The 25605-nt window shown below is 46.5% G+C and overlaps 1 protein-coding gene across 2 annotated transcripts in view; it reads left to right on the top strand.

The window, feature by feature from the left end:
• The window catches only part of Plpp4 (phospholipid phosphatase 4), a 168049-nt gene that overhangs the window by 58577 nt on the left and 83867 nt on the right, over positions 1 to 25605 (top strand). Inside the window, exons 2-5 of one of the 2 annotated variants that reach the window (XM_004659291.2) lie at positions 4803 to 4911; positions 15256 to 15346; positions 20866 to 20929; positions 22843 to 22967. In XM_004659291.2, coding sequence (XP_004659348.1) covers positions 4803 to 4911; positions 15256 to 15346; positions 20866 to 20929; positions 22843 to 22967 — 389 coding nt within the window. The remainder of the gene's footprint in view (positions 1 to 4802; positions 4912 to 15255; positions 15347 to 20865; positions 20930 to 22842; positions 22968 to 25605) is intronic. The other variant, XM_045132805.1, reaches the window with a different exon arrangement.

The following is a 25605-nucleotide window of genomic DNA, read 5'->3' as shown; positions in this document are numbered from 1 at the left end:
TAAAGTTGGTACTGAGAATGGGGTCATTTGCTGCTAGACACCTGACTGTGTGGCTTTGGCCTTTTGGAGCTGATTTTCAAGAGGAATGTGGAAGGATTTGAAACCTTAGCCTGAAAGACTCCTTGCAGTGCTGTAAGTACAGCTTGATGGACTATTCTGGTCAGAGTTGAAAGACCTAAGTTCAGTAAGAACTATGGACTGTGAGGTTTGCCTTATGAGGGTGAGAAAGAGCTGTGCTTGGACTGGGCTAGAACCAGTTCTTGTGAAAGGCTTGTTGTTATGCCCATGGCCTGAGAACTTGTGCAGTGTGTAGAAATGGACTGGTGTGAGCAGAGAAATACAGCTCAGAAATGAAATCTCTGGACTGAAACTTCTGCCCGTTCAGCTGCAATTATATGAATTTACAATCTTTGAGATTGGGCCAGCTGACCTGTAGTAGGGCAACAGGAAGAATGTAGACTCTTGAACGGGCCTGAATGCTCAAGGGGGAAGGGTCCTAGTCTTCAAAGTCTGCTTTATTCCTCCCTGCACTAACACATACAGGAAAGAGAGAGTCAATGAATTTGCAACATGATCTTATGTTTTGGAAACGGCCATGGCAGTGTGAAGCAGGTTTGCTGGATGCCTGCATGGAGAACCAGTGGAGCCGTGAGGTTACAGTGGAAACCTAGTGGAGGTGCCAGGACCACAAGATGGCTGCCAAGGAGGGCTGCTGACTCCAGATAAAGTTTTCTAGGACTGTGAGTAGCCTAGCAGCAGGAGCGGAATTGGAACTCCAGAGACTTGTTGCTGGTTAGAATTATCGGACTTGGAGACTTGTCACTGACTAGAGTTGTTGGACTTGGAACTACAGAGTTTGATGTTTGCTCTCTTTTAAATCTTGTATTGACTGAACATTTCTTTGCTATGCCCAATGTAATCTTTTGCAGTAGGAGTGTCTGTTCTGTGCCATTATGGATTTGGGGGGAATTTTTTGGTATTATGGCTCAGTTAAAAACCCTTGGATTATGGGGATGTTTCAACATCATTGGGATTCATAAAAATTATGGGGACTTTTAAAGTTGGTTGAATACATTGTATTTTATATCATGTATGGTTATCAGTTTATGGGGGCCCGGGGCAGGATGTGGTGGTTTGATTCAGGTGTCCCCCATAAACATAGGTGTTCTGAATGCTAGGTTCCCAGCTGATGGGTATTTGAGAATTAACACCTCTTGGAGGCAGCGTGTTGTTGGGGGTGGGTTTATGGATATTATATCCAGTCTCCCCTTGCCAGTGTTTGGCACACTCTCCTTTTGCTCTTGTCCACCTTATGTTGGCCAGGGGGTGATGTCCTCCCTCTGCTCATGCCATTGTTTTCCCCTACCATCATGGGACTTCCCCTCAAGACTGCAAGCCAAAATAAACCTTTTTTCTCCAAAGCCATTCTTGATCAGGTGATTTCTGCCAGCAATGCGAATGTGACTGCCACAGAAGGTGCCTCACACCTTGTCGCATACCTAGGTGGAAGTAGTGTCGTCCTGCACTGGAGCTGGGCTAATAAACCGCCAGGTCCACCCCCTGCGAGGCTCCGCCTCCCACAGATTTCGCCAGTCAGGGACTGAATATGAGGCTTAATCACAAACACACGAGGCTGCGCAGGACACTTTGCAGTCAACCTGCCACAGGACCACTCACCGTGAGGACAAGAGCTTCCCTCCTCGGTCCTGCAGGGCCTCCATGTCAGTGGCCCGAGGAGCTTTGTGGGCATTAAGACGTTTGCATCTGCACTGCATTGGCTGGGAATGAAAGTGACCAGACAGCTGTATGAGCCTGCGGTTGTCCCAGAGGGGCTGCACTTTGCATCAGCCCTTTATTTATTTGTGTGTGGGGGGGGGCAGGAAATGGGCACGTGAGGCTCTCTTGCCACTGAAAATGCATTCCAGATGCATGGACCACTTTGTGCTTTATGTGGATTTATGTGGGTACCGTCAATCAAGCCCAGGCTGTCCGGCTTTGCAAGAAAACACCTTAATCACTAAATATCTCCCAATACCCCCCCCAGTCCTTTTGTTTAAAAATATATTTGTTTATTTATTTAAAAGCACAGTGAGATAGAGAGGAGAGAGAACAGGCATGCCAGAGCCTCCAGCCACTGTAAGTGAACTCCAGATGTAGGTACCACTTCGCACACCTTGCTTTACATGGGCACTGAGGAGTCAAACCTAGATTGCTAGGCGTTGCAGGCAAGCCCCTTAACTGCTGAGCCCTCTCTGCATCCCAACCCCTCCCCAGGTCTCTCTTAAAATCCATAGGGACATTAGTCACCACACTAGCTAGGGATATGCTGACACAGCGTAGCTAAAGCCATTTGGGGCCCTTTTCCTCCACACAAGAATGAGGCAGAGTGCTATGTGACTTTTCCCTGTTGGTGTTCATGTTTATTCTCTTCCCACAGCATGATTTCTTAGGCTCTGTGAGATGAGTGACATTCAACTTGGACATGACTTACCTATAACAAGAGCAGTCGAGGTTAGTGGACTCTCCAGTCCCTTCCCATCCTTCCCACCTCCCATGGGATCTTCATCCCCACAGAGAGGTTGGGTTTCTCCAGGATGAAGGACTGAACAGTGGGCTGCTGTTTCCATTGTGTTTATTACGATGTTTCCCAGCTGTTTATAGAGGGAATGCTGAGTTTATAGTTAAGGTGTGGCAGGCAGTTTCTTTTACAACAATCTGATTTAGTTGATACAGCAAATCCGTTCTGTTTCTTATGTGGCCCATGTTGGGAAATCCTGACTTTGTCTGAAAGCACCGAATCTCAAAGCCCAGCCTACACCTGGGGTCCTGCTAAGGGCAGATATGGATTCAGTGGGTCTAGGGTGAAGAGGGAGATACTACAGTCACATGGATGCCCTGGCCTCTAACCATTCAAGATTCCATCTCTAGCCGGGCATGGTGGCGCACGCCTTTCATCCCAGCACTCAGGAGGCACAAGTGAGAGGGTTATCGTGAGTTTGAGGCCGCCTGAGACTACATCGTGAATTCCAGGTCAGCATGGACTAGAGTGAAACCCTACTTCGGAAAACAAAACAAAACAAACAAACAAAACGATTCCATCTCTAGATAAATGCCATCATCACTTCACCAGGAAGGAAGCAGCTTTCTGGAAACGCTAGCTCCCAGAGCCTCCTTGCACCTGGATTGATAGTCACATACCCGCCCCCCCCACCCCATGTATTTCCTGTGCACATTAAAGCGTTGAACCCTCTGGCTTAACACACTTGGAGGCCCTAATGAGTCCTGAGCCCTGGTGAAGAGGTGACAGGGGACAATGCCTCATGGCTCACTTAGGTGCAGGCTTTCTGTCCCTTGGTTTTTAACCTACCTCCAAAAAGCTTGTAGAAGCTGCTTCTCGGGCTGGGCATGCCCACTGCTCCCCCTTGAGAGCACCCTTATTCCTCCAAGGATTTCCGTCCTGTGTGTCCTCCTCCGCCCCCGCTTGCTTTCTGGTGCTCCAGCTCCCCTGAGCATCTGCCTCGCTGTCTGGGTTCTCGGAGGCAGGTGCCGGTGGCTGGAGGAGAGACATCTATCTTCTTTTTTTGGCACTGTTGCTCCTAGAGAATATCATTTGCCTGATCGATGTATCCTGGCTGCAGCCACTCGGGGGAAGGGCAGGATTGTGCAAAAGGTGGGGTGCACCAGAGTTCCGAAATATATAGAAAAATTGCACCAGGCCTTTAGAAAGTAAAGCCTGGGAGACACTGATGGTGGAAAGGAAGGTGCCCAAGGACATGTCTAAGTTTCTTGGCCTCTGGACTGATGTGTGGAGGGAAATTGGCGATTGTGGTTCTGGGGTTTCTGAGAGTGGAGCTGTATACCCATCGTGTTTAATGACCCCTTCTGGGAGGCAGAAAATGTTTCAGAGGTAGCTATAGCCACATCTACACCCAGCTGCTTTTCAATAGTAGGAACTAGCTGTATCAGTCAAAAAGGGAAGTTTTTGTTGTTGTTGTTGTTGTTTGTTTTTGTTTTTTTCTGAGGTGGGGTCTCACTCTAGGTCAGGCTGACCTGGAATTCACTCTGTAGTCCCAGAGTGGCTTTGAACTCATGGCAATCCTCCTACCTCTGCTTCCCAAGTGCTGGGATTAAAGGCATGTGCCACCACACCAGGCTCCGATTTACCATTCTTTTTTTTATTATTATTAATTAATTTATTTATTTTTTAAAATTTTTATTTATTTATTTATTTATTTGACAGTGACAGACACACAGAGAAAGACAGATAGAGGGAGAGAGAGAGAGAATGGGCGCGCCAGGGCTTCCAGCCACTGCAAACGAACTCCAGATGTGTGCGCCCCTTGTGCATCTGGCTAATGTGGGACCTGGGGAACCGAGCCTCGAACCGGGGTCCTTAGGCTTCACAGGCAAGTGCTTAACTGCTAAGCCATCTCTCCAGCCCCGATTTACCATTCTTAAACCTTAAGGATGCCTGCGAGCCTCACTCCTAATTCTAGTAAAAGATGATGAAATGATGACCGTATTCGTTGCTTTTCTTACTGCTGTGACCAAACACCTGACACAAGCAATTAAGGAGGAAGAGTTTACTTTGGCTTACAGTTTGAGAGTCCAGTCTCCCTTTCTTTGTCTTTCTTCAGTTGGAACTAACTGAAAATCCTCCACAGGGCCCCCCAGCTCCTCCCCTTCCCAGAAATGTGGGTGCTTCCTCTGTACTACCTAGGGTGTGCAGGATTTTCCTCCTGAGGTGTCTCCACATGCACAGAATGCTCAGCCTTCATGCGCTTTTCTCTGTTCTGTTTCAGTTTCACCGAGTTTTTGGACCCATTCCAGAGAGTCATCCAGCCAGAGGAGATTTGGCTCTATAAAAACCCTCTGGTGCAGTCAGACAACATCCCTACCCGCCTCATGTTTGTAAGTACCAGGATTGCATGGCTGACGTGACCACTCCCCAACTGTAAACCAGATGGGCTTTCATCTTTGCTTTTCTAGGATGGCGAGCAGCTTGGAACAAAGAGGAGAACGGTCCATCAGGTTACAGCTCTCTAAGAGAGCTTGACGGGCATCGCTTTGTCAGATGAGAAATCACAATTGCCCAACACTTTGGAAAGAGAAGGGACTTGCTTATCTGGACAATGTTGAACTGTTTCCAAATTTTGATAAATACAGTGAAGGCAAACAAGAAGGCAGTGACAAGAATTTCCTGTCCCTTCTTTCAGGATGAACCTGGATTATTTTTCCCCAGATTTAGGCATCATAAATATCTTTGCTAACCACATGTCTGGTTTGGGCTGGTCAGTTTATAGTGCTGGTAGCCCTATCTCATGACTGAACCCCTGGATGCTGTCCATATATCTCCCTTCTGGAATAATCAAGAACATACCCAAATAGCTGGCCCTTCTATAGAGGTTATTTTTACTTCCTCCTCCCAATGCATGGCAACCTTGGGCTTTTCACTTCCTGCATGTACTTTGCAGAGCTTGTGAGGAAGGAGTACCATTGGGTTCCACACTGTCCGGGGAGGAAGGGGTCATGGCTGTTCTCAGCCTGCAAGTGCAGAAGTGCCTCCCAGGGAGATGAGGGGCTTTTCTAAGTCACATAGCTAGTGAGTGATGGGGCCAGATCAGAGCAGTCAGCTCTGGAGCTCAGCTCTCCACCCTGAGGCTGTCCTGAAGGTTGGGAGCAGAGAGTCCAGCAGTCTTGGACAAGGCTCATGCTCCCTGGAACATCCCCAGGGATTCCTTCTGTAGCACAGGGACTATTCAAGCTCCTTCTTAGGGAAACGTTTGGATGGCCTGCCATTGTGTCTGCAACTCTGGGAAGTGAGGTGACTATTCCAGAACATTCACAGAGCACGTGAGGGCTGTATGAAAGAAATCGCTTGCATTTTATGGCAGAAACTAGGAATGATAACAAACTCCAACATGGTGACAATACCATGTCACAAATTTCACAATAGTGACAATATCATTGAGCATTCAAGAATCGTTACACTTGCTTTTTTAGTAATTACTCTTCTGCTATAAAATAGAGTTCTGTAAATCTCACTGAAATTAAAATATTGAGGGTGGTAAGGAGTTGGGCATGACAAGTACCCATGTATTACAACAGGATTTTTTTCATTTCTATTCACAAGCAAATCTATAAATCCTATATATGAAGGAACCCATGGGTGGCCAATGACTTTGTAGTTGTAATAGGAAAATGTGCATCTGCTGGTCACTTTTCCTCATTCTTTGTGGGACATTACATTTCATGTGATGTAAAACACAATTTGGAGATGAATGTTCATCTGGGATCTTGTGAGCAATTTATTTATTTATTTATTGGTTTTTCGAGGTAGGGTTTCATTCTAGCTCAGGCTGACTTGAAATTAACTATGTAGTCTCAGGGTGGCCTCAAACTCACAGCGATCCTCCTACCTCTGCCTCCCGGGTGCTGGGACTACAGACATGTGCCACCGTGCCAGGCCCTTCTGAGCAATGTTTGAACAATAGATTGTGTTAAAGGCTAGATGCAAATTGCAGAAATTCTGACTACGGACACAGACAGGATGGGGTGATGTGCATGCTAGTAAGAGCAGAAAGGAGGTTCAGAGGGTCATTCAGTGCTGTGACTCTCAGATAACAGAAGGGTGTTCAGCCCCACGTACTGACACATACCTTCTAATTGCCTAATGAAATAAGTTCAGCCTTTTACTTTGTTAATAGTGGTTGATGAATTTGGCAAGAAGAGTCAGTATAATTTCATATCCACACAAGGCAGGCAGCAGTTCGTTTGTAATACCTGCAACGCAGAGATGAAAAATATGTTGTCATTCCACAAATTAGATCTGCTCTCCTAGATTTCATCATGAATTTAATAGAACATATCATTTGTCAGATTTTGATCTTCTAAAACCTTCCAGTGTTTGGAGGAGAATGTTAAATGTAGCTTATAGTTTCAGTGGTATTTAAGATCGCCTGATTTCTTTTGGGAGCTCACATTTCATTATTTAATATGTAAAATTCTGGGTCTCTTCTATGTGATCAGAATGTTTTAATGTGAAGATGAGTTTTCTAACTTTCTAACCCAGATGTTTTCTCAAAGCAGTTGATATTGACCCAGATGTTTCTTTATTGGGTAATTAGTGTCTGTAGTCATATATATATATATATATATATATATATATATATATATATATATATATATATATAATATACATACACATACATACATACATATATATGTATATATATGTATATTATATATATTATATATTATATTATATATATTATATATATAATGTATGTGTGTGTGAGAGAGTGAGAGAGAGAAAGAAAGAGACAGAGAGATTGAGAGAGAGATAGAGAAGTTATTTGTCAAATGCAATCAGAAAATTAATGGAATAAATGTTTTTATGATTTAATCAAGTTCAGGGCAGGTAAGTAGTAGCACCCCAGGAAGCACCTTAATGCACATTTCCTCAAGTGATGGGTCTGGGTAGGGTGGGACTGTTTGATTCCAAGAGTCTGTTTCCTGGATACCATGTTCCTGCTGACCAGAGAGACAGGCTAAGGATCCTTTCCAGATCCGTGGAGTCTTTCTCCCATCTGAGTCCTAACCAGACCCAACTCTGCTTAGCTTCCAAGATTGGGCATGTTGAGGACCCATCTCCATGAAGCTATGACTTCACATTTCTTTGGTCTTCCCAACCATCCCCTTGATGGAAGGCTGCACTCCGACTCAAAGAGGTTGCCATGCCTCGCTGAGTCCATGGCGTTTACTAGAGTGTGTTGAAGACACTGCCTTTTGGTGTCTGGTGCATTCTCTGACGGTGTTCTTTGTTAATTTTTTGTGCTTGTTATGAGGAAGGGAACTCACAGGGACTTTCAAAGGTAGGAAGTCACATCAGGCATGAGGTGTATCAGGAGCTGTACAGGATCCTGGGGAGATGGTATTGTAACATAAAGCAGAATCTGGAAGGGTGATAGGGGAGCTCCATTAGCACCACCATCTTTATCATTATCATCATCCGTCATTTTCTTCATCATATTAACCACCATTCTCGGAATCCTGGCCATCGTCACTAGCCTCCAAGGCAGCCGACACTTGTTGAGAACAGCCTCTGTGCTCATAACACTTCTCAGAATCCACTGAGGTCAGCTCTTTTGTCAACCATAGAATTTAAGGATGAAATCAGATGACCTGTCAAAGGCCTCACCCATAGCAGCCAGTGACTAGACAAAGTCTTCTCTGGACAGCTATCTCACCTGTTCCGTGATGCCACCTTTGAGTGGGGAGGTGGTACCATATGCAGAAGAAAAGGTGTATAGAGTCCCGGATGTGGGAGAGCAGATGCCAGATGGGTCCACGGAGTGGGAGTTTGATTGGGGTATCTGTGAGGGGAGGGGCAAAGGGAGCAGGGATAGGGTAAGGTGGAAGACAGCTTCAGGAGAGCAGACAGTTGCTCAGCTCCACAGACAGTTGCAGGGCATCGAGTGTGAGTCAAGCACAGTGCCAGGCAGCAAGTGTGCAGGGCTGAGGGAGATGTGGCTTCTACCTGGCTGTGGCTGGTGACACAGAACTGGATGTGTGTCAGACAGGTCAGCATCTCAGGAAAACCTCTAAAGAATGGGTTAGACTCAAGTAGGTGATCAAAATGTGATAGCTGTGTGTACTTTTCTTTCCGTGGCTTTTGAGAAAACATGCACTAGGACCAGCTCTTGCCTGTGTCTGTTTTGTCCATGGTTATAACGGCCAGATTTTGTCCCTGAGACTCGTACTGACTGTGTGCTGAGCTGACAGGAGGCTTGTCTATTCTGGGATAGGATGCTTCTAAAGGAAGTCAGAAAATCGTCAGTTTGAGGGAGGCGGAAGGAGAGGAGACAAAGCTGGCTTGTGATGGACAGCTTAATCTGTAGGTCCTTTTTTAAGTCTTTGACAGCTCTTTCCTTTGCGACTGAATGCCATTGTTTACCCACAGCAGGGCCTCTGCCAAGTGTCTGCACGTCCTGACGTTGTCGTCATAATCATTTTGTTGCCCACCTTTCTGTCAGGTGCCAAAATGGTAGGCACTTTGGCCCGTTGTGCTACAACAGTGTGGATCTTGGTGACACACTTCTCCCTGGATAACATCCTGGTATCTGGATGTTCTGGGTTTTGTCCATTCCAAGGTTCTTCCATTGCCCTGGTGTTGACGTGGTCATGTTTCCCCACGCTCACCCTCAGATATGCTGCCCCAGGAACGCTCATTTCCCAGGCTTCCAGATGCCCTCTGGACAGCAGAGTAGCTTGCTGCAGCACCAGCCCACTCTCTGGGCAGAGCAAAGCTGGGAAGGGAGGTCACTTTCCGTGTGGGATTGGCCTGGGGGGAAGGTACCAGCGGTGGGTGTGTGGAGACATGGTTCGTTTAGAGTCTGGGGAAAGTGTCTGTGAACTTGTGCTATTTCTGTATCCAGCTTCCTTCCTATACCCAGAGGGACTCATGACTCCGATCTGGGCTCAGGCGGAGAATACTTGAATCTTTCTGCCGACAGCATCCTGGTCCCTGTACTGACACGGTTTGGACATGTGTTACGCTTGGTTTGGAATATGGTGAATCTGTAGGTGAAAGTCAGTGTTTGGTTGGTGCCACATTTCTCCTGGGGATCTGTTGGCAATTAGCACATGTGGGCTCCAGGGTGAGGCCTCTGAGCCACTTGGGCCTCCCCGCTCACCAACATTTGCAAGTTTGGAAAGTCACATTGGAGTGTGTCTCACTCTCCTCTATTAAAAAAAAAAAGTGGGTTTTAACACTACATTTCCATCCCTCCCAGTGGGGTGACAGATGTGTGACAGATCCTGCTTAGTGTGTGGGCACAATAAGAATTCCATAGGTGTGAATGGGTTGAGTTGTAACAATGATACTTACCTGTGAATCTGAATGGTCCTCCTTTTATGGAGGAGGAAGGTGAACATCAGAAGTGAGGAGGTTCAGAAGGTTTCTGGGGGTGACAGAGCCACTAAGTGTCAGAGGTCCCTCTGAGTCTGCTTCACTCGCATAGTTTCACAGGCTTGACTCTACAGCCCATGGGCTGAATGCTGTGATTGATGTCCAGCATTCACTATGTGGGTGCTGTGTAGCATACTTACTACTGGGCAAAGGTGGGCACTGAAAGCACTGAACTTTAGACCCCTGCCCAGGAGCATGGCAGCCCAGGCTGGGGGATCTGGGTGGCACTTGTAAAATGCATTAAGCCTTCTCGTATTGCTCTGAGCTTTAGAGCTGTGGTCTGTCTGTTCAGTGGTATTGGTGTTTCCCCAAGAATGTACACGGAAGATGAGGCGCCTGTGGGGACAGCTCCTGACTGAGTGGAAGCTCCGTCCATGACACTGTCATTAACATTTCCATGACGTATACTAGAGCAGCCTCCTTACCTTGCTTCTCTAGGACAAGAAGCACTGGCTGTGTTTTACTGTAAATGTTTGAGTTTGTAGTGTGAGAAATGCAGTGACATCGGGGTTAAAATTATACATCTTTATTTCAGCAGCTTGAATATGGATCCCCACATTAGTACCTATTAACTGTGACTTTCCATGGGATGCTTAGCCCTCAGTGCCTTTGTTTCTAGTCCATTAAACAGGAGCACGATTCACAGGGTTGCTGTGTATACTGATCGACTTAATATGTGTGAAGAAACCAGACTAGAACATGGTCCTTAGTAAGTCTCCAGCCCATGCCAGCCTGTCATTCTGCCCTAGTAATGCCCACCAGTCATCGCTGCACTCATTGCAAGTGAACAGAACTCCAACTAGAGGGACCAGGCAGCCCCGCACGCTCCAGCACTGTTTGGCCACTCATTACTCTCCCCCAGTTCCCATCTCATAAGCTCTAGCAACTCCCTCTCTTCCTGCCGTGTGTGCCTCCAAAGAATTGCGGTCATTTTCAGATGCCACAGACACATGAACAGAAGGGACAGCAGTCCCTGTTGTTTACCTTCCTCTGTCCCGTGGAGTTGGGCAGCAGGACAGTAGCTTTCCTGGGCCCTGTTCTTCTGAGGGTGGAAGGTGTGCACAGGTGTGATCCCCCTGGTCTGCTGAGAATGGAAGATGTACACAGGTGTGATTACCCCTGGCCTGTGGAGGGTGGCAAGTGTGCACAGGTGTGATTCCCCATGGTCTGCTCAGGGCGGAAGGGGTGCACATGTGTGATTCCCCCTGGTCTGTGGAGAGTGGAAGGTGTGCACAGGTGTGATTCCCCCTGGTCTGTGGAGAGCGGAAGGTGTGCACAGGTGTGATTCCCTCTGGTATAAGAGTGGGAAGTGTGCACAGATGTGATTCTCCTCTGGTCTTCTGAGTGTGGCAGGTGTGCACCATTGTGACTCTCCCCTGGTTTTGTGAGGGTGGAAGGTGCACTTAGGTGAGATTCTGCCCTGGTCTTGTGAGGGTGGCAGGTATGCACAGGTGAGATTTCCCCAGTCTGCTTAGGGTGGCAGGTGTGCACAAGTGTGACTCTCCCAATTCTCTTCTGGTATGATGTTCTGTATCTCCTCCCTCCTCCCATTCAGCAGAGAGCTCCCTGTGCTCCAGGTTTTTTTTTTTTTTTTTTTAAACAAGGCATCATTTGGGTTTCCTCTCCTAGTACCAACTCTTAGTCGATAGGTATTCAGTAGAAGATGGTGGGGGTGATGAATGTAAATGTATCTCTGCTCTGAGCTGGCCTCCATGCCGCCAAACTTATGGCATATTTGTGGCCAAGAAGAAGAAGTAATGATGTGGGGACCCCAGTATTGCTAGGGTGTGTGGGTGAGGAATCTCCTCACAGCCACACACACAGGCTTCTGTTCAGGGCCAGAGGAGGAACCGGGAGATCCCAGGCAGCTGCAGTCCTTTGCCCACAGCGCTCTTGAAGCAGAGAGGCATGAGCTCAGGAAGCAAGTGGTCCCTGGTTAGAGAGAAAACACTTCATGGGATCTTCTTAGGAAAGTAGATGCCATTAAGTGGGCTCAGTGAAGGTTAGTCTCGGGGTAATCTAGTCAGGCGTAGGCAAGCTGAAGCAGAGCAGTGCTGAAAGAGAGAGAGCCCTTGGCCAGCCCGCAGGTCCCAGCTGGGAGCCCTGGCGTCCTCCTGTGAGTTCTGCTGCTCTTACACCAAGTTCTGAGCCTGCAGAGCTCTCACATGGTGCTCCTTAGCCTGCTTGGATCAGGCCTTTCTGCTCTGAGATTCTCTTTAAACCTCTTTTGAAGGCTTTATAGGCCTCGTGGAAAACTCCTCCACTCATACTTTAACCACTTTTTTGGCATGTGTGTTTGGGGGGAGGTATATGCATGTGGCATGTATGCACACGTGTGTACAGGATAGGCAGGCCTACTCCGTTTGCATGCAGGCAGAGGCCTGAGAACATCAGGTGTGCTGCTCTATCATTCTTGCCAGCTGCTTTCTCGAGGTGGGGCCGCTCTCTGACCGAGAGCGGTGTCACGCAGTCCTCACTGGCTGACCAGCAAGCCTCGGTGATTGTCCGGTCTCTGCTCCCCACAGAGGGGGTGCGGGCTGTGCGGGCCTGTCTGGCTGTTTGCATGGTCTCTGGGGGTCAAACGCAGGTAGTCTCAGGCTCCGACAGGCCGTCCTGCTCATACGCAAGCCCTCCTATCTGCTGAGCCATCGCCCAGGCACCAGGGTTATTTCTGTCTAGAAATAAATCAGGGTATGTCAGCTGGGATTTTCTCATTCTTCTGTTCTGTGCTTTATATAAGGCTTGACTTGGCGACTTGGTGGTGGGGTTATTATAGGTCACCATTCAGTCAGCTTCACTTTCCCTCTCATGCTTATAGGAACGGGGAGTAGCTAGTCTATGAGGATCTAGTAGGATCAGGAGATGCACAGGCTTCTTCAGCCTTGACCGTAACCCTGGTCTTAAGAAGGTGGTGCTCTAGCCATTGGTCTTTAGGGCCCTAATGTGCAAGTCCAAACCCTAGAGCAGTTTCTCAGTTGCCAGCGTCAGGACCATCTGAGATACTGGCCTGAGACCAGCCCCGCAAGCATACCTGGGGGACTCAGCTCTGCAGGTTTTCAGATCTGAGCCGTCAAAGAACCTGTGCACACTCCCAGCTTGCTGGAACTAGCTCATGGGCTAATGCTGCCTTTTTCAAGTAGCCTTGGGGGACTCCCTGTCTCCTCTGTCCCAGTGGTGAGCCTCCTCTCGGGCATCTACTTTCCCTACCCGTGTCATATGCTTCTGCGTGTGACATGAACTGCTTGTTAACACAGCCACGTTATTCAGAGCCATAGCTGAGAAGGGAGAATGATGAAACCAAAACTGCCACTCATGTCACCGTGACATGCTGATAATCAAGGGAAAGGGATTTCTCATAGCTCATACATGGACTTTGAAGGAGAGACCAAAGGATATCCCTCAAATGATATTTAGCATGGAGTTGTTTTGAAAGATCTTGTTCACTTGGAGGAATTGTAGCCATATCTGCCTCAACACCAAGCACCTCTCTTAAAATGTAATGGGCTGAAGTGATGGCTCAGCAGTTTAGGCACTTGCCTGCAAAGCCTAATGACCTAGGATCAATTCCTCAGTGCCTATGTACAGCCAGATGCATAAAGTGGCCCGTGCATTTGGAGTTTGTTTGCATTGTCTAGGCTAGAGGCCCTGGCCTGCCTATTTACACACACACTGTCTCTCTCTTTCTCTCCTTGAAAATAAATAATAGAAATTTTTTTTTTTAAAGTGACAACTTTCTGTGCATGGTGGCTCATACCTTTAATCCCAGTAGTTGGGAGGCAGATGTAGGAGACTTGTTGTAAATTCAAGGCCAGCCTGAGGCTACATAGTAAATTCCAAGACAGCATGGGCTAGACTGAGACCATACCTTATGTAACCAAAAAAATGACATCTTATTTCCGCATATATAATTATTTCCAAAGTGTAAGTGATAGTGGCCCATAGTTACCACATCCCCACACCCTCCACTGCAGAACGCTGTGAAGGCCAGTGCTCAGCCAGCTCTTTCTTTTTCAAACAGCCCAGCAACCCACTCACAGTTCTGGTTGGTCTTCCTGCTTCAGTTAACCTAATCCCTCTCAGAGCACTCTAGTTCCTGTCAAGTTCCCAATCAATATAACTCGTCACAACTAGGGACTCCATATGAGAGGCAGAAGATGGGTCTTTAACACCTGGCCTTGCTACTCCCCAGCTGTGTATCACCAGATTTAATCTTTTTTTTTTTTGTTTTTGTTTTTGTTTTTTCAAGGTAGGGTCTCACACTAGCCCAGGCTGACCTGGAATTCACTATGGAGTTTCAGGGAGGCCTTGAACTCATGGCGATCCTCCTACCTCTGCCTCCCGGGTGCTGGGATTAAAGGTGTGCGCCACCATGCTTGGCTAATCTTTTTTTTAAAACATATTTTTAGTTATTTGAGAGAGAGAGAGAAGCAGATATATAGAGAGAATGGATGCACCAGGGCTTGCAGCCACTATAAACAAACTACACACACACACACACACACACACACACACACACACACACACCACTATGTGTATCTGGCTTATGTGGGCAATAAGGAATTGAACCTAGGTCCTTAGGCTTTGCAGGGAAGCAACTTAGCTGCTCAGCTATCTTTCCAACCCATCAGACTTAATCTTTGAGACCAGTCGAGAGTCAGAGTCACATCCTCAGGGTCACAGAGCACTTAAAAGGCTTAAAAGGCAGTGCCGAGTGCTGATACTGGCCCGTAGCAGGCTTTGCAGTAAGTCCTTCTGTATCTGGATCCCACCAGCTTGGTTCACTCAGTCTGTGTGGAGTGTTTGCGTGGTGAAGAAAGGATGGAGAGAGACTCACTTGGGACCCGCAGAAGTAAACATCTCACGGAAGAACACCAAAAGGGAAAGAGTTGGTCGATTTTCAGCAAGTCCACCCTGTCACGTTGCCAGAGAGATGCGAATGGGAGGCCAGAAGTTCTTTTCCCCTTCCACAGAGGCGAGCAGGCGGGGTGTGCTTCTGACAGTGAGGATCTGTCATAATTACAGACTGCTCTGCACTGCTTAAAGAGACACTACTTTAAACATGGTTCCCAGCAATTATAAATCAATTATAACCTGCAATAAGACCTCGGGCTTCTCCATTTGTGCCTTCTACATATAGATAAGTGGCCTTTCTTTGTCTGAGGTCAGGAGTTTACTGGGGTCATTAGACTAGTGAGTGGAATGGAAGTTAACTGGGACTAATTATGCATCAGCCTTTCTGAAGCAAGTTGCTATCCTCATGAGGGATTATTTGTTATTTCTTCCAGGCAATATCTTTCCTCACTCCCTTGGCTGTTATTTGTGTGGTGAAAATTATCCGGAGAACAGACAAGACTGAAATCAAAGAAGCTTTCTTAGGTAAAGTATCCCCCGCCTTATTTATTTATTTATTTATTTATTTATTTATTTATTTATTTATTTATTTATTTATTTGCTTAAGGGTTTGTGGAGGAACTTAATGAGATAATCACATTTGAAAAATCTCAGTTGGATCAATTTTTCTTTTGGTCAAAATTAAGCTATGGAAGAATAAGACAAGATAAGCTTAAAGGGCGATGAGTCAATATGCAGTAAGGGGTTTTTAGAGGGCATAAGGTGCCACTGTCCCTGGTGCTGAAGGTTGACTTTGTCACTGGGAATCCCAGCTACCCAGCCACACAGTTGGGTAGCTCCTGGCTCATGCAAAAGAAATCTGAAACTTTGTCCCCACTGCCTACCCATTCTCACATTGGTGGCTAATATAAAAATGGGCAATTGAGAAGTCAGCATTGGCTAGAAGAAAACATGGGCAAAGGCAGGTATAAAATAAAAGAAAAAGTAGAAAAGAGCCCCATACCATAAGTCACCTTCAGTGTAGGACACTTTGGCAGCTCAGCAGTTCTTATAATGTGAAGAATGTTCTAGTTTTTGCCACTGACGGTTACACCATTTGTTATAAATTCCTCCCAAGATGAACCATGTCTGCATGAGACAAGATTTTGACATTTCAGGATTGAATGCTTTTCTGGTCTGCATATTAAATCAAATGCTGAGTAAGTGACAGGTTTAAGTGATAGTCAATCTTAAAGGTGATCTAACCTGTGTCTGAATCTCCAGCATTTTAATCCTCAGGAAAACTGAATTAGATTGATTTTTTGACATTTCACATGAAAGTTACCCAAATCTTTACTCCCCCCAACAAAAGTGTGATTGAAATGGTATATCAAGCTGCCAACTAACTCTGGAAAAATGAGATTCCTAACTAAGAAATATGTTAATGTTAATGACCAGGCTTTGGAGAAGTGAAAATGTAGAATATTGGTAAAGAAGGGGTGCAAATGGAGTTGAAGTCTAGGGGACATGGGACAATTAGGGGCTGGTTTGATATAGCTAGACTTTAGTTAGGTCCTATATACTTGAAACAAAGTGTGTGACACCCTTACAAATTAGTTCAACTAAATAAGGGGCTACCCAGCAAAATAAGCAGTGTTACCTACTCTGGGAAGAGGGGAAAGACATACAGAAGTGCCTCCCAGGGTCGCAAGCATCAGGAGCTCAGTGCTGGGCTGGGGAGTTGCCTCAGCAGGCAGAGCACTTGCGTCACAAAGATGGGAAGCTGAATTCCATCCCCACCACCCACATAAAAAGTCAGGTATGGTTATGCATGCCTGTGACCTCAGTCCTGAGGAATGCAGAGACAGGGGATCACTGGGGATCCCTATCAGTCACTCTAGCCAAACAAACAAACAAACAAAAAAAAAAAACAAAAAAACAGGGAACTCCAGGTTCAGTAAGAGACTGTATCTTATTCAGGGAAGTAAGGCAGATGAGTGACAGAGGAAGGCATGAAGCATCTTCCTTTGCCCTCCATATGTGGGAACACACATGTCCATGAATATGCCACATGCATACATGGAGTGATCCCTCCCCGCAAGAAAGCAAAGCTTATGACTAACTCTGTCTGGAATATTCCCCCCTCCTCTCCTTACTCTCATCCTTCCTCTTCTTCCTGGATGTTCTTTCTTCTTCCTCGGGCCTTTGGTTTCTGTGAGGCCCAGGCTCACAGTGGTAGTGGCTTCTGCCCACGTAACGGACTGCTCAGCTGCAGGGTCCACCTCTAATGTCCACTGCATTTCCTGGTCCTGACTCCCTACTTAGAGACTTTGACCCAGTGCATTTCTCCAGGCTGGAGACAAAGTCATAAATCTGGGGCCAAGTTGAGATTGGCCTTCACGAGGTCAGGTGTATGCCCCCGGTTGCTCACCTGTTGGCTAAGAGTTTGGTCACATGGCCTTAGTCTCTTCAGCTGTGAGGGCAGGAAAGGCAGTGTCTCCAAGTTCATAGGTGCCCGGCCATACCTGAATGTGGAGGCCCAGTATTGTTTGGATGATCCCTGGAGTCCTCAGAACATACTGTTGGGAGCTTCTCCATTTGGCTTGGGAATCTCTCTGCTTCACTCTGTGTTCTTGCTGCCACCCCTTCTGAATAGAGCCCCAAGATAACTGACAGTGGGTAAGAACCCTCTTTCATGGTTGTGGTTGTAATTTTCTGCTGGCTTTTGAAGTTGCATTATTGTGAAGGCTGAAAGTGGCTCCCAGTTACCATTTCTAGACACTTTAATTTTCAGCTAAATCTCCTTTAGGGTGACATTATAAAATTGAACATTATGCTTCCTATATGTTAACTTAGAATGTGGAATTACTGGATGTTCTATTTGCCTAGACAAATAAGTGCCTGTTCTGGAGAAGTGACAAAGAACCACCATGGTGCACAGAGTTTTAAAACACCCACTGCATTGAGGAAGGCTTAGAAGGGACAGCATGACCTTGAGATGCCAATAACCAAAGACTATGTGTTTTCTACTATTGCCAGAAATCTAGAACTTTCTCAGTGAGAAGGGTTTAGTTCTGGGGTCCCTTGTGTCATTAGGTATCTTTAGTGTCTTTCAGGCCAGGCTCTCACACCTGAGTTTCAGTGCTTCCCTTTTCTGTCTTGAGATAAAAACAGGGGTGTTTGCTGCATGCAGCATCTGGCTGATAGGTATTTAAGCTACAGAAGATCTGGGCTTGTGTAAAGCAAACCCTGTTATGGAAGGACTGTAGTACTGAGTTTCCTACATCAACAAAAAGTAACAGCAGAAGCCCTCTAATCCTCTGGAATGCTTATAACTAATGCCCTCAACACCAGCTCCTGCCAATGCGACCTGTGGGACCAGTTGCTTTTGAATTTCTTTATCAGACACACTCTGATTTTTCAGTCAAGTTTACAGCACCCTGGGATTCTATGCATCAGACCCATGAGGCTCTTGTTAATCAGCAAGCATTCCTGATTTTGGCCTTGCATTTTCCAGTGTGTCCAGGTATCAAGCATCAGATCTGAGCCCAGTCTTATCTCTGGGATCATGATAAGAGGTCTCTGCATTGGTCCCCTGAAAATTGTCTTACAAATCAGAGATAGGCATAGTGATATATATATATATATGTAATTCCAGCACTCAAGAGGCTTAGGTAGAAAGAACACCATGAGTTCAAGGCCAGCCTGGGTACAGAGAGAGTTCTAAGTCAGCCAGGGATGGAGTAAGACCCTTCCAAAGACCCTTGAACAACAACAACAACAACAAACAAAATACTGTTGATTCCCTTATAACTCCAGAAATGTTGAGAGGATTCCCAAGCTGAAGACATTGCCACTGCGTTTCCATAGCTCAGTGTTTCTTGAGGATCACAGAGTGGATGGATCATACATCCACACAGTTTCTAGCTCAGCTACATTGGGCGTTTTAAGGAACTACTCCATGCTACAATAAGCTCACGTGGCTCAGAGTTTGGGGCAGTGTATCGGGTGATCGATGGAGCGGTGTGTGAAGCTTGCTCAGACTCATATGGGGCAGGGGGAGAGCGGCTCGTGATGCCTGCTCCCACGCAGCTTGACTGTGCCGAGGCCACAGTTCCAGTATAAAAGAGAGCTGAGCCCAAAGGGGAAGCGTAGCAGGGAGCCTGCTGGGCCAGCCCTCACGGGGTGTAAAGCCTCCATCATCTCCTTGTTCCCTCATGGTCTGTTCATGACCAGGACGCTCTGAGAGAATATAGCCAAGACAAACCAGGGAGTTTGCTTCCCTTTGCAAAGGAGGCCTCTTAACTGTATCCCCAGCTTGTGAGACAGAACAAAGCTGGAATTTCAGGAAGGAAGGGTCTGTGTGCCAGGATGCAATGAGTTGTCTTTCTGAGTCCTCCACACTCACTTCCACCTTGCACACCCTCACTGCATGGGCCATGTTGCTGATTCTTGCTCGCCACTCCAACCAGCTCCACCCTCCCTTCCTTCACCACCACACTCGGCCAAATGCTCCTCAACCTCACTTAGTGTGTTCAGTTTCCCTGTGACAAAAGTGTTCTCTTTAGCCTCTCTACTCTCTCTGCTTCTTACAACTTGTTAAAAGTGAATGGCGTTGTTTTCATCTCTGTGGTCTGTGCCCTGGTGACCGCGCTGGCTGTTCTACAGAACTTTCTGCTTGTAGACCAGCACACTTGTGTCACTTGATGGCTGTGAACTGCTTGAGGAAGCTCTTGCCTCAAAAATGCTCTGTTCCTATGTGAATCTCAGCTATTAATGAGCAGTTGGTATTTGCCGAAGGGAAATGGCAGCTCACATGTTTTATTACTCAACAAAGCAACAGAACGCTAGGTTTCTATTGCTTATGCAAGGCATTTGACCTTCCATTGCACTGATGATGATGGTGGTGGTGTCTTTTTACACTTTTTTAAAAATTTTTTTTTTAATTTATTTATTTGAGAGCGACAGACACAGAGAGAAAGACAGATAGAGGGGGAGAGAGAGAATGGGCGCGCCAGGGCTTCCAGCCTCTGCAAACGAACTCCAGATGCGTGTGCCCCCTTGTGCATCTGGCTAACGTGGGACCTGGGGAACCGAGCCTCGAACCGGGGTCCTTAGGCTTCACAGGCAAGCGCTTAACCGCTAAGCCATCTCTCCAGCCTCTTTTTACACTTTTAGTAACCCCAGGAGAAAGGTGCAAGGTTTTGTTCAGGGAAAGCTCCGTGACTCATATGACTGGCCCGCTTTGGTTAATCTGCATTTCCTCCATCAGTCCTTCCAAAGTGTTTGCACAAGGTCCTTGGAGTGTATATTTTAAAATAATATATTCCAGAAGTTCCTGCTATTTTACATGCTGAGTCACCATCTGGGCCTTCTTGGAAACAGTGATTTGCTTGGTAACAGACAGACAGCTGTTGGCAGGTGATGGGTCAGCCACGACACGGTGGGGGCCTGGTGGGAGTGTCCTGTTCCACGGCTGGGTTCTGGCAGCTGCTCCATTTAGAATTATGTTTGAGGAGGTTGCTGGGAGGAAATAAAAAAGTTATGTTTCTTGCAACTAGCAAAAGAAACTCTATATGTTGTAGTACTAGATCTGTTTATATCAGGCTAGAAAATTGATATGATGGGCTCCTTTATAAGGTTGAAGGATTTTCAGTCAAGGAGGAAGGATAAATTTCATGGCATAAGGATATGAAATTTTATGAGCCAATCTCCAAAGTATTGCCCCAATTACATTTCGTTCTGTCAACCAAGCTTCATTCTGTATTTAAAGAATTGTTTTATAACGCTGTGGTCATAAATTAAATAGCATTGTAATGTGTGATAATGATGATGGTGGTGGCAATGATAGTGACCGTCATGGTGATGCTGATTGGTGATGGTTGATGGTGGCGCTGACAGTGATGATGGCAATTTCCATGGTGACGGTTGTGGTGGAGACACGGCTGGTGTTACGGTGGTGATGGTGGTGATGATGATGTTGATGGTGATGATGATGTTGGTGGTGATGACACTGGTGCGTGATCCAGCTGGTTATTCTTCTGTCTGTTGGTTTTGTTTTATAGCTGTGTCCTTGGCTCTTGCTTTGAATGGAGTCTGCACAAACACGATTAAATTAATAGTGGGAAGGTAAGTTCCAAAAAGAAGCAAATGGTGACTGACACTACCAAAGTCATCTGTGTAGAAACTGGACACTGGCTGAGACAGATTTGAGCACTTCTGGTTTTCCTTAAATTGTTGCTTATCTGAAATTCCTAAGTTTAGCACAGCCCCCTTTGCTCATTTTAATTACAAACCTTCAGAGAATGGGAGATCAGAGTAAACAAGTGTCCACTGACTGACCATAATTTCTGGTGGCCTAGGAATGCCACTGGCATTTCCAGAGCCATCTACTGCTACTCCAGGGCCTTGTTTGGCCCCCTTACTTGTTGGCTCTGGCCTTTAACAAATGAATACAATTACTTATGCATTGTTCACTTTGGGATGAGATGTATGGGTTGGCATTTGAAATCTGGCTTTATGGGACATTTCTCTTTCTGCCCTTGAGAAATGATGTCTGCTCCCCATTTGTTTTTCCTTCTCCTCTTACTGCTCTGGTAGAGAGCCAGTCTCTGCAGAGATGAGAAGACCAAAAGACCTGAATTCAATACCTGACTTGAACCCTGACTGCTAGTTCTTGGCTCTAGGCAGATTAGATTCGACCTCAGCATTTATGGATGATCCACTTGGTGCAGGATGCTAGGCCAGGCACCCAAGGTTAGAAGATGGGTGAAACCTTGCCAGAGTAAGAGCTGGTACTGTAGTGGTTCTTCCTGTCTCTCAGCCTGGCATTAACATGGGGACCTGGTAAAGTTCTGATTCTTGGGCCTTGCCTCCTGAGTGTCTGGTGGGAGAGATGGGTGACCACATTGGGGAAACACTGGCTGAGTCTTAAGAAAGCCAGTGTGCCAGTAGATCTGGTAGATTATTGAGGCACATTATCTACATGCCAGAGCTGAGAGGTCCAGTGAGTCAGTGTGTGACAAATGTGACCTACTACGCACAGAAAAGGGGATCTATGTAGGGGATCTAAGTTTGCAGCATTAGCAAGCCTCACCCATGGTAGACAGTCAACAAACATTATTTGAATTACTGTGAGGTAACAGACCACCACGCATCAAGTGAGAGCTCTCACTTTAATGAGGCATTCAGACATGAAGTGGAGTGTGTAAGGGATAAGATCCAGTTGCTGGGGTTCATAGCCTGTAGTTTCTACCTACTGGTTATGTGTGACCTTGGCAGAGTGTCACCTTCTTCAGCCCCTGGTTCTGCCTTAGGGAGTCTCACAGAAGCCACGTGGTTTGATGAATTTACATACAGTGCTTAGTACTGTGTCTCCATCCACCAAGCATTCAAGTAATATGAGCTGTGGTCGCTGTGGAACGCTAAGCGTCAGTACCAGGACCACCCCTCTTCCCTCTAAAGGTCTCCATGCATGGCCTCAACCAGAAATGCTAGCCTGGGCCCCTGAGGTCTTCACACCATGCAGCAGAGAAGACCATGCTTTTACTGAGAATGAGATGTGCTACCTGAGAAATGGCTACTGCAAGTGGATATTATTACCATAAAACTGAGAACATACGAACTTCAGAAGCCTAGATTCTTAGATCTTGCGTGCAGAGTCTAGAATGGTAGAACTGTTGATTGAGGCAAGAAGTCACCTGTAGTCTGCTGACATGGTGTTTAGGTACCTCCAATAGGTCAGAGCCTCACCTTAGACTAAGTACTGATTTTTTCCCTTTTTCAAATGAGGAAACTAAGGGTGGCAGAGGCCGAGACCTTCCTAAGGTAATGAGAGTAGAAAGTAGCAGGCAAAAGTTCCAACTCAGGTCTTTCTGACTCCAAAGGCTCAGCCACTTCCCCCACACTGACACCCAGCAGGCGGTCGGTCCTGGAGGGCAGGATATGGCAGAGGGGGTGGGGCCGCGGGGAGGTGGGGTCAGCTTGGGGATCGCTGTGATGGCAGCATTGTATATTGAGGATGTCCATGGTGTCTTTTGTAGACCTCGCCCCGATTTCTTTTACCGCTGCTTTCCAGATGGAGTGATGAACTCGGAAATGCACTGCACAGGTGACCCTGACCTGGTGTCCGAGGGCCGCAAAAGCTTCCCCAGCATCCATTCCTCCTGTAAGTTCAAGTTCAAGGCTGAGACGCTTTTTTTTGTTCCCATGCGTACTTTTGTGGGGAGTTTATCTGCAAAGAAAGGCAGTTCTATGAGAATGTTAAGCACACTTTTTTCTTCTCTGTAAGCTGATTGACTTAGAAACCAGATGCTCAACAGAAAGTACTAAGCCAGCAGCTGAGGCTCTGGACCTCACAATGTTGTATGCATTGCATTGATTTCATGAGTGTAGCATGTGACATGGCACGCCTGGACAATATGACTGCAAGAACTTAACATTGAAAACGGAATTTATCATGCTCTTTTATCTACTCTTTTCCTTTAATTAAGGTATTGTGGGTACACACATTGAACATGCACACACATACACACACACGTGTAACAGTTACTTTCTTGTTGCTTGGGCAAAATAACTGACCAGAAGCCTTATGGAAAGAAAGGTGTTTTTTTTTTTTGTTTGTTTTTGTTTTTGTTTTTTTGTTTTTGCGCATGTCCATCCAGGTGGTGAGAGCCTGGCCAGGGCAGATGGCTGATGTCACATCTTCACATCAGCAGACAGAGAGGAAGACAAACGTGCAAGAGCAGTAAACGGGGCTAAACTATAACACCCCCAGGGGCACACACCTTCTCCGGCAAGGCTTTACCTCCTCAAGACCCCACAAACTTCCTCACAGCACCATCAAATGGTGGTTCAGTATTCAAATGAGTCTAAGGGAGATATTCTACACTCAGGTCACTGTAACATAAATAGTGCATATGAATGTATGTGTACACACTCCACAGTGTATCATTTGACTATGGATTATGTTTTCTTCTGGGACCATTCTGCAGAAAAGACTGAGTAATATGAACCAGGCATGTGGTAGATTAGGAAGAATATGGTAATGAGCCGGGAGTGTTGTGTAGCAGGAAGAATGTAGAAGCATGAGCCGGGCGTGTGGTAGATTCGGAAGAATATGGTAATGAGCCGGGAGTGTTGTGTAGCAGGAAGAATGTAGAAGCATGAGCCGGGCGTGTGGTAGATTAGGAAGAATATGGTAATGTGAGCTGGGAGTGTTGTGTAGCAGGAAGGATGTAGAAGCATGAGCCGGGCGTGTGGTACAGGAGGAAGAACACAGGTCTGAATTGTGACAGCTACTGACTCTGCCAGACCTTAGCTCTGTGACTTTGCCTTTCTGAGCCTTAGGTCCAGTTGCATAATGCAGAAACGAGAGCTCCTCCATTATCATTTGGAGTGAGGAGTCAAGTTGGTGATAACGATCCCCAACATTTCTGGAGTACCCGCCAAGCCGGAATGTCTAGATTCGTTGTTTATTGAATCCACTCAAGTGGAAAGCACTCAGGACCTGGACTTGAACTGAGCAGCAGCTATCTCTGTTATCATTTATGACCAGATGATGTTTCTGTCGCTCTAGCGATGTGTATTGGATGACTCACGTGCTGAGTGTTGCCCGGAATACAAAAATAACTGCTGTGCAACGCAGCTCTGGGGAGTCCACGGGCAGGGGCAGGCTGTCTGCGCATTTGTGTCCTCTGACCTGATTGCGGAAGAGCTGTGGCTGCGGGTGAAGGGGACAGGCGCTTGCTACGCCGTGAAGTCCTTGGTTCTCCTTTGCGTCTGACCATTATTCCTGATGGAAGGTGCCTTACCTATCTTTTCTTTTTCCCCTGTAATTCCTGTTCTAGTGGCTGAACTGAGAAATATGAATGCTTCTTCCCATAAACATTTTGCCCAGAGCCACAGGAGACTGGAGTCTGACAACAAGATGAGGAGGTGTCAGGCACCCCAGGTGAATCATGACCAGCCCACACTGCAGCCTGCCAGGTCGGGGTTGCATTCCACACACAAGACAGCGAGGCTCAGACAGGACCAGTAACTTGCCCCAGGTCGGCAGCCTCCAACACCGCCGTAGCGCCTTTGCCTTTCAGTGATTGAGCACGGTGGAGCACTCACACGCCATATCAGTTCAAATAAGTGACTCATTTTCTTCCATAGTTTGACAGTGATTGTAATGGGTTGAATACTGAACCCCCACAGAAAATATGTTGAGGTCTGAGCCCTTGGAGCCAGTAATTCTGACCTTGTTTGGAAAAGGGGTCACAGTTAATGAAACTGTTCTATGTACTGGGAACTTGCCAAGGAGTTCTACACACACACGCACATGCACACGCGTGCGTGCACGCACACACACACACACACACACACACACGTTGACTATGTAAGGTAATAGACAAATTAACTAGCTTGACTATTATAATTATTCTCTATGCATCTTCTACTTTAAAAACCTCAATGTTTCAGAGCCGGGCATGGTGGCGCACGCCTTTAATCCCAGCACTTGGGAGGCAGAGGTAGGAGGATCGCCTTGAGTTCTAGGCCACCCTGAGACTACAGAGCTTATTCCAGGTCAGCCTGGACCAGAGTGAGACCCTACCTTGAAAAACCAAAAAAAAAAAAAAAAAAAAAAAAATTAATTAATTAAAAAAAAACAAACCTCAATGTTTCATTTGCCCCTCTCAAAAGGAAGCAAAAGCTAAGAATCTTGAGATAAGTTTTTCTTGGATTTAGGGTGTCCCCCAACCCAATGATAGACGTCCTTATAAAAGACAGACAGGGGAGATTTGAGACAGAGACGAGGGAGA

Source organism: Jaculus jaculus, chromosome 1 (genome assembly GCF_020740685.1).
Source record: "Jaculus jaculus isolate mJacJac1 chromosome 1, mJacJac1.mat.Y.cur, whole genome shotgun sequence".
In the NCBI taxonomy this organism is placed as follows: domain Eukaryota; kingdom Metazoa; phylum Chordata; class Mammalia; order Rodentia; family Dipodidae; genus Jaculus; species Jaculus jaculus.
Note: the sequence above shows the minus strand (reverse complement) of the source record. Positions and strands in the feature narration are given on the sequence as shown.